This window comes from Phlebotomus papatasi, chromosome 2, assembly GCF_024763615.1.
Source record: "Phlebotomus papatasi isolate M1 chromosome 2, Ppap_2.1, whole genome shotgun sequence".
Lineage (NCBI taxonomy): Eukaryota > Metazoa > Arthropoda > Insecta > Diptera > Psychodidae > Phlebotomus > Phlebotomus papatasi.
Genome location: NC_077223.1, coordinates 84,055,344 through 84,068,400, shown reverse-complemented (window position 1 = coordinate 84,068,400; position 13,057 = coordinate 84,055,344). Strand labels below are relative to the sequence as shown.

At 33.6% G+C, this 13,057-nt stretch overlaps 2 protein-coding genes across 6 annotated transcripts in view; one reads left to right on the top strand and one right to left on the bottom strand.

Moving 5' to 3' along the window:
• Positions 1-1,197: 1,197 nt before the first annotated feature.
• Positions 1,198-11,310, top strand: LOC129804770 (dnaJ homolog subfamily C member 22). The gene is made up of 3 exons (XM_055852366.1): positions 1,198-1,263; positions 4,887-5,231; positions 10,461-11,310. Exons 1-3 carry the CDS (start codon positions 1,198-1,200, stop codon positions 11,232-11,234), a joined length of 1,185 nt encoding a protein of 394 aa, XP_055708341.1. The 3' UTR covers positions 11,235-11,310.
• Positions 1,242-13,057, bottom strand: part of LOC129804753 (uncharacterized) — a 75,850-nt gene continuing 64,034 nt past the window's right edge. For 4 of the 5 annotated variants that reach the window (XM_055852337.1, XM_055852340.1, XM_055852339.1 and 1 more), the window contains 2 exons: positions 11,814-12,009; positions 11,251-11,721 (listed from right to left, as the gene is read on the bottom strand). In XM_055852337.1, coding sequence (XP_055708312.1) covers positions 11,595-11,721; positions 11,814-12,009 — 323 coding nt within the window. In that variant the 3' untranslated portion in view covers positions 11,251-11,594. Of the gene's footprint in view, positions 1,355-11,250; positions 11,722-11,813; positions 12,010-13,057 lie in introns of those variants that run through there. The other variant, XM_055852342.1, reaches the window with a different exon arrangement.

Below are 13,057 nucleotides of genomic sequence, written 5' to 3'. Positions count from 1 at the left end.
AAAGGGTTAATATCGGGCTACTTTTTAATTCGGGCAGCGGTTAAATTTGAAAAGAGTTTGTTGACATTTTTGAAGTTCGATTGTGATTATCGAATAAAGCAAATATGCTCAAATTTGCCATGGTTTGTCTTAGTTTTGATGTGATTCCGCATTATTAAGGGGCTCTCATAAAATTTACAATTAATATGAGCAAGTAAATTTAATATGAGTACGCAGGTAAACAAGAAATCGTTGCATTTCAAAAAATTTCACGTCCGAATTTCTCTATAATTCGGGTGACATTTCGGTCCCAAATGCCCGAATTTGAGAGTTTACTGTAGCTTAAAATTGGTTTTTAATGCGTGATACCTCCTACAAATGGTGAAAACAAGTAGATGAGAGTTCCATCTAAGTAGTGATGCCCAAATTTTTGTGTCCGGTGTAACGTTTTCGGGGAAAATGAGGCCTACAGAGGTGGGAAAAAGTTGTACGAAGCTGAGTTGACCAGGGCACCTTTGTAAAAAATGCTGCTACATTTTCATTTTTCTGTAGAGTAGAGCAAAATCCAAGGATTTCCAAGAATTTGTGAGAGAGAAATGAACCCGATAAGTGAGAGATTTTTTTGACATAGTGATATAATTGATTCGGTTTGTGTGGCATTCAGTAAAAAATCTTAAATCTTGGATTCATTTTTTAGTACGAAGGTTCAAAACCTTCCCCTACATAGGTCTAATGAGTCACATTTATTGAGAAACACAGGAAAAAATTGGCCATTACGAAGCTTGGGATCGTACGAAGCATGAGCACTTCTCCTATAGGATCAGTAATAATGCTTAGTAATTTTTGGGGTCTGATCCATGCTACAAGGAATGATTTATGTAGCTGCTTATTAATTTTTAGGTGACGAGTAAACTGAGAAAAATGTATTTGAGAATGTTACCTGAACTTACCTCAATGTCCGCCGGTTAGCATCCCTGTTCCAAGCAATTCTCCATGCACAGCAACAGAAGGTGAATTTCCAGTGAGAACTCTTGAGAGTATTCAGTCTTCCACGAGCATTCGTTGGTGTGAGATCGTGATCTCGATAGTCTTCCAATATTTTACTCATTTGAATTTGAATAAATTGAAATTATTCTGATAAAGTGACTGAATTAACAATTAGTGACGACTCATCAGTTACTGTTGAGGATCATATCCACGAAAATCTGTGATTAAACCATGTCTCCAATGCAGAATGGTGTCAAGAACACCTCCAAGAAAAGTCAGACGTCGACACAGAAGAAGGTAAGAACATCTTTGTATTCCAACAGGTGTAACGGGACTTTTCTGACGTTTACCGTGTGCGTGGAGAGCAAATAAAAATACCACGGGGAACCTGAGAAAAAAAAATAGAGGAAAACACAAGATGATGAAACACGGGCTAAATGTGGCTGTGAATTTTCGAGGGAAAAGCAGAAAATGCTTCCACGCGAAAAGATGTTGATCATTGTTCCAATTGGATGATCTCAGACTAAACTGCCACAAGTCCTATAAGAATAATTATTTTATTTTTGCCAATGCAAATATTGATTATATTTGTACAGAAAATTGTCAGCTCTTCTGAACACAGCAAGAGATATTCTTGATTTCCTAAGAATTCATCGAATTATGCTAAACTTTTTACAATACATTTTTTAAAAGTCCAAAAGAAATTTATAGGAGATAAAAACTGTTACAAATTATATATTCGTTTAATATTTACCGGAACATGTTATCACCTCTTTTTTACATAAACAATTTTTCCAGCTATAATCTTGAAAGAGCAATTAAAGAACCATTAGTTGCAATTCGTGCCAGTTTTTATCGAAGAAAATATTATATTACTTCAACACAATATTTTTCTTTACTTTTTTTATTGATGAAATCGGTAAAATAAAGGTAAAAAGTCGTTATAATTTTTTAGTTTGCGACTTCTTTTGACCAATGAACGAAAAAAGCATAATCTTGTCTCTTTTCTCAATTAAATTGCTGCATTAAGACGCTTCTTGTCTAAAGAAAGCCGTACAAAACGTCTTTTTTCATAAATAAAAAAGTGTATTATATAAAAATTTAGGTACTAATGTTTTCTTCATACGTTTAAGCGGTTTAAACCCCTAACAAAAAGTTTCAATGTCTTAGCATTAAAGCATTAAATAAAAGCATTAAATAAATTGGAAAATTTTGAGAAAAAAATATTCATATTTTCATAGAAATATTATAAAAATCTGAAAATAAAACAAAAAAAATTAAAAAAAAAAACAAAATCAAAATTTTAATATTTTTTTTGTAATTATTTCGTAGAAATAGTTTTTAAAAGGAAGTTTAAACTGTTTTATTTCCCTAAAAGTTGTTTAAAAAAATCAGCATTCTACAATGTTCCGCATTGTTAAGTAGGGGAGACTCCATCCACAGTAAAAAAAATTAACACTATTATAGTGTGTAATCTTTCACACCACTATTATAGTGTTAAATTTGGAAAAAATATTTAATTTAAAATTGTTTAATTTAAAGCTGTTGAATTTCAAGTTGTTGAATTTAGAGTTGTTGAATTTAAAAATTGTTGAATTTTTGTGTGTAAACTGAAAACTTGTTAGATTTTCATTTCATTTCGTTTATTTCAGTTTTTTTTTTGCCTTTTTGGACATTTGTAATGTTTTTTCCTGTACTTGGGATCCCCCCTAATGCGAGATAATTACATCTGATGCTTGGATCTTCACGATATACTTATTATGCATATAAATATTTGATGTTCTATATGACTTTTGCCCAATGAAAAGCATCTCGACTGAAGTATAAGTCTTAATTAGAAATTCAACAATTTTTATACAACTTTTGTTTAAAAATTCAACAACTTTTGTTTAAAATTTTAACAACTTTTGTTGAAATACACAAGGCTGCACACTATAATAGTGTGAAATATTATGATCAAACTATAATAGTGTTAATTTTTGATCATGTGACAAAAAATACCATAAAGTTGTGTATTTTTTCACACTATAACAATGTGAAAAACTATAATCATACTATAATAGTGGTAATTTTTAGAATTTTTCAACAGTTTTAAATTACAAAACATTGTTAAAAATCTTTTGTAACTATAATATAGTGAGAAATTTTACACAGATCGCAATTAAATAATTAATTTATCCGATTTCACACTATTATAGTGTTAAAATTTTACACATTTTCAAATTAAACAACGTTGTTGAAAATTTTTCAATTATAATAGTGATAATTTTCAGTCACGTGACAATAAATTACCAAATTATTGTGCAATTTTTAAACATTTTTAAATTAAATAACTAAAATGGTAGATTTTGCATTAATATAGTAGTAAAATTTTACACATTTTTTTACTGTGTAGGTCTTCTTCAATGTCGTAAGTTTCTTAGAATTTGAACAAGGAATTTAGAAAATAAAAAATATCGAAATTTTTAGCCATATTTTTTGAAATATTTTCCGTGCAGAAGATATCAATTATTAGCTACTCATTTTAAATTTGATCCACTGGTGAATATTTCCCAAATTATCTGGATATTCTTTGAATACAAATCCGCTATCTATTTTAGAATTTTACAAAGATTTTGTTCTCCAGAAATCCTTTTATTAAAAACGACCACTTGGGGTAAAAAGTAACAAAAGCTATGGAGCAAAAAGTAACAAAAACCGAAACAATTTCTTATGTCCCACGGTGAAAAGAAACATTGGTTTGCATTGGTCAAACGATTTGCAGTCTTTTGTGTGTTTTTTTGTAAAATAGCTTAAAATGCGATTTTCTCGCTCAGATAGAAAAAACGGTGTTTTACAAAGGTGTAGAAGAATAAATTTCCTATGAAAATATATAATCTCGGTATTTTACTTAAATTTACGGAATCCCGTAATAAAGCGAATCAAAATGTGATAGTATCTTATGCCTGATACTGCATGCCTGCTGCCTGATGCCGGAATTTTTGAGAATGATCACAATATTACCTTTTAGAAAACAGCTCGATAAATATATTTCTTTACAAAATAGAAGAAAATGACTTTCACACAGTTGTAGAGCGGTAAATTTCCTATAAAACTGTGCTAATTAGAAATTTTGGAGGTGCACGGGTAGCTTGTAAAAAAATAAAATATCCGTTTTGTGACTTTTTGCCCCAGTCTCCCCTATCCTTATTTTATTTAAGATGTTTCTGCATTATTTTTTCCCTAAAAAAATCCCCTACTATGCTTTGAAATCTTTTCGAAAATCCCCCTGGGGACTGCCTCTATCGATCGCTTTTATTAGTTTTAATTCCGGGTATAGTAGCCCTATTTCAGCGGCTCCAATCCGCAAGTTCTATCAACAGGCTGTATCCTTTGAAGGTTTCTAATTTTGTTTTTAAATTAGCTTAGGGTAAACTGTACCAAATTACGACATAGTTGCGTGTAATCACCATAATCTTAAGTTTGAAATTATATTTTTGATACAAATTGATTTTTTTGTTACTTCTTTTTAAGGAGTGTTGCTTGAAACCTTGTAAATGAATTCGTTTTTTTTATCGTTTTTGTTTTCTATAAAATCATTCTTAATACATTTTAAAATGAATAAAAATATAGACAAAGCTTTGGATAATATTTCGGCCACTTTGATTCTCATAGTTCCTTGCTGTTCCGGAATTCTTCCAGTCTTTTTTCAGATAAGAAAAAAATTAGAAATAATCTTAATTATTTTTATAATCGTGTTTCCTCCTCTAAAACAAATTGATAGTAAGTCACAACGCTCTACCTACAACGTTGTACAAGTAGATCAAGACGTGATAAATTGCACTTTAGCATGGGAGCAGCGAAATTCCCTCAAAACAGCTGATCAAACGCACTGAAGATTCACCTGGAAACGGTCTATTAATCCAGTATTTTCTCCGCAGCATGATGACTCGGCTGAGACGCCGCTGCTTGCGCCGACAGATGTACTTAAGCCCAAATCCGTCATCGTGGCTTATATTTATTGGCTCCTTGGTGGAATCTTTGGGGCTCACCATCTCTACCTCCATCGCGATCGCCATGCATTCGTCTGGTGGTGCACTCTGGGCGGCTACTTTGGCGTCGGATGGATCTGTGAGGTGTTCAAGATTCCTGAACTTGTCAGAGATGCCAACGATGACCCAGTGTTTGTGAAGCAATTCAATGAGAAATTGAGGAAACACAAGAAACCACCTTTCAGCACAAGTCGCTTCATGGGAGCCTTTACGACAGCTTACCTCTTTGCTCAGGTGATTTTAATTCACATAAAACTATTACAATTCTTTTGAAACAATAAATCGGAACGGTTATTGGCATTCGAAGGTTAATTTCTTATCTCTAGTATTATAAATTTATTGGTTACTAAACATATTCAAAAGAGCCTTGCATTGAATGTTTTTAATGCTGTCGCAGTTGAGGATAATGCTAACACTGAGTAGAAAATTCAAATCAATTTATATTAAAGCAATACCAACGTTTATTCAATTTTAAAGAACTCACTAAAGCTTATCAGAAAGTTTTTAAGTGCATATAGGATAAACCAGGCAATAAGCCAAGATATAAGCTCGTTCCAATTTGTTAAAATGTTGTTATATTTTATTTTATAAAAATCATTCAAAATTTAAAAAAAAACTGAATATTTTTAATGTTTGTCAGAACCTTTTATAACATTTTTTATCGTCAGGCACTTTTTTATAGGAGTTTTGTTTTAATAATCTAGTATGTACCTTTAGATGTTATACAAAAAGTAATTTTAAAGCCATATTTTAGATAAAAAGGTATTAGAATTCAATCAATTATAATCATTATAAGGCATTCAATAATTTATAAATAAGTATAAAAATATTAAAGGAAAAATAATTATCTAGATAGAATCAATAAGCAAAGCAAGCGAAGAAGTCTAAAAATTAAATATGCTAAAGGTTTAGCTAAAATCCCAATCAAATAGACCTTGGGTAAAAGAGGAGAAAAGGAATAAGCTTTTTTAGTCGAATATGTGTCTTATTATAAAATATTTCCTAATATGTTGCAAGCAAAATTATTCAATTAAAAATATATCAAGAATTTTAATCATTCGTTCAATGATTTTGATTTCTTGAATTGTTCTTCAAAGAAAAACCGCTAATAGCGAGACAGTCTCAAGCGTGAAAAACTTTCAGACTCGAAAAGTACCTCCCATGAATAATAAGACACTCCCCTTACTAACCATGAAAAACATGAAACTACAAAATAGCCTAGGTAAATTAAGCTAATTCAAAACCTGCTCCAAATGGAAATTTTTCGCTACTCCAAATGGAAACGGCATTGTTTTCATGATAAATACAGTACTAAATTATTATATTTATATATTTTCTATACTACAGTTTCATTATTTAGTTAATTTTGCTCCAAATAAAGCGAAAATCCATTCATATTCACAAATTTTAATTTGTTAATTTCTCAGAAAAATTAAAAGTGTACCTTTTCACCATCGAATTTTTCATCGATCGACCATGTTTTCCAATGAAAAACACAATGAGGTGACTGTTGCTTATTCGTTTTGTTTAACATTTATGTCATATTTCTGACTAATTTTAGTTAAATTAAATGCTAATCTCTATTGTTAACAGTACGTGAAGATTTCAAGTGAAATAATTACCTATTTCGTGAACAAAAAGGATTTTTCTGGTGTCTGCAAATGCTTCAATAGGAAACTCCGGAAATATGATTTTTTGGAGAGATTTTCTTAATGTTTTAAATGGGAAATGAGAAAAAAAACCAAGAATAAGAACAAATCCTGCACTCAGGAGCAACTCAACAAGGTTTTGGAAGCCTTTCGTCGCGGTTTCACTCACACTGTTTGTCTCCAATTAGAAACTTTCCCTTGTCTCCATTTGGATTAATTTGTTTCCAATAGAAGCATTTTACACTCGCGTATTTTTCTTGTATTTAAGAAGTTCTCAAATGATATCTAAACAATTTTCACTAAACTAACATTCTAGAAGAGTCAAGGAGAAAATTTATATAATTATCTTCAGAAAAATTGTGAATATGTGTTGAATCTTCTGTCAAAGTTAAAGCGTCTGGAAATGGTTTTGAATTAGGACATTTACCCTAGAATTTCCCTTTGTTCAGTATTTTATGATGTCTGAGGAAGAATAAAATTTCTGTGAAAATAATCTTAATGAAAAATATGTTGTTAACAAAGGGGCGTGACATCATAGGGCAAGACAATTTTACTATAGACTTAATATTCTCGAATGCTAAATAACCATGAAAGATTACGTCGGAAAGCACGTAACCGATGTAAGTTAATTATTTCAAAGCGACGACAGTGCGGATGACAGACGAATCAGTCGCGAAAAAGTCATTCCTTTCTAGAGCATTGGACGCTCTAAGCACCTCCTTCATCGGCCGAAATTCGTAAGTGTCTTCTGAGGTTTTTTTTTTAAATAACGGAGATAAATTCTAGATTAATTCCTTATATTAATATTTTTGGAGGAGTGGCCTATATTCCATGTGCGAGTTTTAAATGACCCTCCTTCCCAGATTGAAAATACACCCGAAAGAGTTGAATATGTCCAGAGAGAAAGAGAGAGACCTGAGGGAAATTGAGCCATAATGGCTGTTTTTGATACCCTATTACTTTTAGTTAATAAAATTTACATTTTAAATTTTTGAAATGCTCCCAAATGTTTGCAATTTTTTCACGAGGTAAATTTGAAATGGGCTTCTTATGAAACGTTAATGATGAAAATAGGCTGAAAAATTGGCACCATAAATGTCTTGCATACATCACGACGTTTCTTTAATTTATTCCAAAGATATCTCCTGTGGGTATGCAAATTTTCTGTGTCACGAGTTGATTCACGGGTTTTTTCCGGTCCAGAGAAATCTTTCAAATCGGAACTCCCTGAATATTAGGTGAGATTCTTAACAATCTCACCTACTATAATCCTAACAAAATTTCATGTCGTCTGATCGACCTCAAATTTGGCCAAAATGTGTTTCGCCACTTCCTGATTCCGAATATATATGTGGCTAATTTACGTTCCTGGCCGGCCGGCCGGCCGGCCGCTCTTTGGAGCTTAATAGCTCCTAAACTAAAAAAGATATCGACTTGCGGTTTTCGGCAAAGGTTATATATCGGGTGAAAATTGCAACTTGGTGCATAGACCCCCCACCCCCCACCCCTCCTTCCGCCATTTTGAAGACCCCCCTTTTTTTGTTTTCTCAATAGCTCCGCCCCTATGGTATCGAGCGGGCTCAAATTTTAGTATGTTATAGCTGGGCCTTAGAGCTTTCCATCAATACCAAACTTAAGGTCACCCGACCCCCCTGACCCGAGCTACAAGGGTCCAAAAAAAATTTCTTAAAATGTCCATAACTCCGGTTCTAATTGTCAGAATTTAAAAAGTGAGGGCTTTTTGGAAAGCTCTCGTGAAATGCCACTTCCCCTTCTAACATCACAAGTTCATAAAACCACCGCTAGGGGTGCTATTATTAAAAAGAAAATTTTTAAATCTTAAAAGTTAAATAACTCAAAAATTCCATTGTGCATCGAGCTGAAAATTTAGTATGTTGTAGCCGTTGATTATACCTATCAAACAAAAAAAACCTTAAGTCGATCCATAACCCCTGACCCGAGCTATAAGGGGTCAAAGTTCGAACATTGACCGGCCTCTATCTCCGGTTCTAATTAACATAGCGCCCTAAATTTTACCTTTTTGGTTTCGTCTCGATGAGCACTTTCAGATTGAAGTTCAAAAAGTCACCACAGGTGGCGCTGTGATAGCGTCAAAATTCATCGAAATTCAAAGTCACTTTTCTCAAAAAACGGCATTGTGCAAGTTAATGAAATTTTAGTATGTTGTAGTCCAGTCTAGGACGTTTCCAAAATGGTGCGTATGCGCGCTGTGGTTAAAACAGAACCGGAGATATGAGGGGTCAAAGTTCACGAAATTCAAAAAATCATATCTCCGGTTCTATGTGACCGATTTTGATGAATGAGGGCTTAAACGAAAGATCTCACCAAATGCTACAACTTTCTAGAATATTTGAACTTCGTGGGACCTACACCAGGGGCGCCACAGTCGAAAAACCAATTTCAATATCACATAACCTCAATTATCTCGACTGTCGCTGAACCGATTTTGATGATTACTTCAACATAACTGTAGAGCACATTTGTCTCTACATTTCGTCCATACATCATTTTCCGCTCAGACTACGCTATCACTCCGATTTTGCCGTTTAAGTGTGAAAAAATTGATTTTTCCCATAATAACGCTTTGAAATCACTCAGATGCCAATTTGACTGCCTCTACTCCACCAAGACACTTAAAATATGGTTTTAAATGGAAAGTCCCGCAAAATACAACAATTATTTGAAATAGTTGAAGCTCAACAAATGACTACTTGGGGCACTCTGGATGAAAAAACGAGTTAAGAAACAAAAAACCTCGCTTATCTTGGCTTCTGAGTAATCGATGAGATCATGTTCTATGGGAAAATTATAGAGAACATTCTGGTCTACATTTCACCCATATAACACTTTTCTGTCAGTTCATCCAAATCCTTGATATTTTGGTTTAAATACAAAATTTGCATAATTTCACAAATTTGATTCAAGATAACTGAATGGCGTCTCCCAACTTCAGCTCTAAATCGAATTTGCATGCACTCCGAGTTAGCTCACGTTAAGAATCTCACCTACATAAGCCGGTTAGGATTGTCTGTCCCTTTTTGTTTATTGAAAAAAAAAAGTCATCTGACTGAAGTTTGAAACATTTCCAAATAAATTTAGAGTCTCTATTTTAGTCAGGACACACTTGGAGAATTTATAATAGAGGGTGGAGAAAATTTATCTCAGGAAAGTATCTTCCACTAGGAAAGTTTTCTGAGACTCATCAGAGCATAGCAGAGTAGGGTGCATTTCGAAATAAATTGGTTTATAAGGAGCTTAAGTAACTGAAAAACACAGTTTCAGTTTTTATGAGGTATCGCTAATCAAGGTGATTGATAAGGTTAGATAATTATAATCATTTTAAGTGTAATAGGCAATAAGTGTAATTTTTTAAAGTGGAATAGGCGATTGAATTAAAATTGGTGCGATCGAAATAAAATAGAACATCTGCCATTCTATTTTAGTCAGGACACACTTGGGGAAATTATAATAAAGGATGGAGAAAATTTATCTCAGGAACAAACCACCAGGGGAGTTTTCTAATACTCAACTGTGCATAACAGTAGGAATTTTGAAATAAACAGCTTTATAAGTAGCCTAAATAGTGATATGGTGTTGATTCAATTTTGATAAGGTATAAGATTTAAAACATGCGTAAATAAAGTATAAATAAAAGAATTAGATGTATTGCTGTAAATCTTATTTGCTAAAAGTTAGTAAGCTTTTTACCAACCTGAAAAACCTGAATTTAAGTTTAACGAAGTCTTAAATAGAAGCTTTTGCGTAAAGAATGCATGTAAATCTTGTGTTGCAGGTGGCCAAAATAGCCATTCCTGAGGAAGTTTTCGGCGGAATTGACTTCAGCTTCCTCCACTGGACACTTCCTTTCTTCGCTGCGCTTGGAGTCTGGACTGTGGGCAATATTGGCAGAGAAAAGGGCCCCCTAAAGCATTGCTTGCTAGCCGCATATGCCTCATATCCCATCAGATACTGGTTCTATGATGAAGATATCTGGATGCTGATCATGATTATTGTCTCTGCATCTGCCTTTGAATACTGGTCCAAACAGTGGAGACTGGAGCGTCCGAGGCGTCGAGGATTCTTCAAGCGAGCATTCTGCATTTGCATGGCTGTCAGTGTGTATTCCTCGCTCTGGATGAGCTACCTCTACTTCAACGGAAAGATCAAGGATGAAGATGGAGACGAAGTGCCAGTTCATGAAGCCATTAGGAACTTCCTTATGTCTCCCTGGTGGACAGATTTGAAGCAAACAATACGCGATACGTGGCATTTTGCTCAGCACAATGGCTGGAAGGAGACTTGGCGTCAGATAGTGGAGCAAATGGACATGGATGGGGAGCAGAATGCATACAAAGTCCTGGGAGTTAGTCCCACAGCTTCTCAGGCTGAAATTAAAGCTGTGTACAAGAAGCTATCGTTGGAATACCACCCAGACAAGGCTAAAGATGAGGAACAGAAGAAGATCGTGCAGGAGAAATTCATGGAGATTCAGCAAGCCTATGAAATCCTCAGCAAAAAGAAAAACAAGCGTCGACAGAAGAATAAAAAGTTCAACGAAGAATTGTAGAAGTTTAAAAAAAAACCATTGCATTTAAAATAATCTCGAAAGTCAATGAATTTTCTATTAAATCTATTACATTGAGCACGTTTTTTTTTCTTGTAAAGTAAAAAAAAAAATAAGGGAAGAACAAGAAAAAAGGGAATAGGAAGAACATAACATTGTCATTTTCGTAAAATATCCTTGGCTCCTGCTGTAAATCCTCCGTATCGATTGAGGCTTGAGGGATCCACAAGGATTGAATAATTAACAAAAATACTGAACTTTCCATAGAAAAGAGTTCTTTTTTTTTTAGGAAGAATTGCAAGTAGAAATCTCTCCAAAAAATATACATATTCCACCAAGAGTTGAGACGCACACCCAAACATTTTACTTCTTCCCACGAGATGGCGACGTTGGTGGCTGAGAACTCTCAACGGATTCCGTATCTTCAGAGAAACTGGAATTTTCATACTTCCTTATAAGAGACATATTATTGGCCAAAGTCACTTCCAATCTAATCCGGCCACAAAAGACAAAGAAAAATTACCCCAAATTAGCCTTCAAATCTACCCGCATAAAGCAACAAAAAAAAGCATGTCTTCTTACTTTGGCACTTCTAGTGGTCTTATGATGCTTTTGATAATCTTGGAGTTGCCATTTGCCGGAAGAACAACAGGGCCACTGGCACAGAGAGCAGCTGCCGACAAATACTGCACAATCTCCGTGCCCGGATCCTCCTTATACTGTTTATCACGAAATGGAAGAGTAAATGGAAAGACTTTACGGAATTTCGAACGAATTCCTGGACAGCAGAAATAGTCCGACGATTTTGAAGTGAAATAGAGAAGAAAAAGAAAATATAAATTACCATTCTTTTATCAGTGAAATTCCGGAGAAAAATGTGAATCCCAATCCCAAATGGTGCAAGCGGTGCAAGATATACCAAAGGCGGGAATTGCTTTTAACTTATAAAGAATCATTTTGGCGGCATATCTATTCCATTGATAAGGACAAATTTCTTTGCTTTTCTAGAAGAATTTAAATTGATTTAAAAGCATCACAGATATTGGTATTAGATCAAAAGGATCAAAATATGTTGAGAAATTAAAAACACAACTTTTAAAATTAAAAAGAGCGTATTGATTGGACAGATTGGACGACTTCAACTGTAATAATACTAAGGGATGGCTTTAGGCCTAGTCTCTCTAGGGTCTTCAAACTTCCTTCATTTCAGAACCAGACCTGATAGGATAATTTCATAGTCGTTTATTGAAAACAAATATTTTCCTTCTTGTTAAGAATCAAAAAACTTTCTCAATTTTCTTATAGAATAATTTTTATGCACTACAAAAAGGTAAATTAATACGAGAAAGTGTCTCGGATTAATACAAAATGGAGTGTTGTACGAGATAATTGGTTTTTGGTTATGGCTAAATTTCCGATTAGCCAGGAAATCGACAAACGAACTATACAGTAACCAGTTATGACTGGTTACGTTTAAAAATTTAACGTGTGCTCAGGAATTAACTGGGAATTTTCTTTTATATATTAATCAATTATACATTATTTATTTGCTATTAATTCAGTAGAGGAAAGTACTCTCCCTAAGAATGTTCATACATCCGAATAATGTGAATTTTCTTTTATTTTTCTAAAGAGACTTATACATTTCTATTAAATATTAATTAGCTTACCATCAATTATTTATAATGACGTGATAATCATGTGTAAGTCTCTTAGAAAAAATAAAAGAAAATTCACATTATTCGAAGGCATGAACGTTCAAAGGGAGAGTACTTTCCCCTAGAACAAATAATTTACTACTTTAATTTTCTAGTGCAACAAAAGGA

Bases quoted from the DNA above. Each gene is read 5' to 3' on its own strand.
- LOC129804770 (XM_055852366.1), top strand. From the start codon at position 1,198: ATGTCTCCAATGCAGAATGGTGTCAAGAACACCTCCAAGAAAAGTCAG. The intron at 1,264-4,886 runs GTAAGAACATCT...TTTTCTCCGCAG, and splicing joins AGACGTCGACACAGAAGAAG to CATGATGACTCGGCTGAGAC. The intron at 5,232-10,460 runs GTGATTTTAATT...CTTGTGTTGCAG, and splicing joins CAGCTTACCTCTTTGCTCAG to GTGGCCAAAATAGCCATTCC.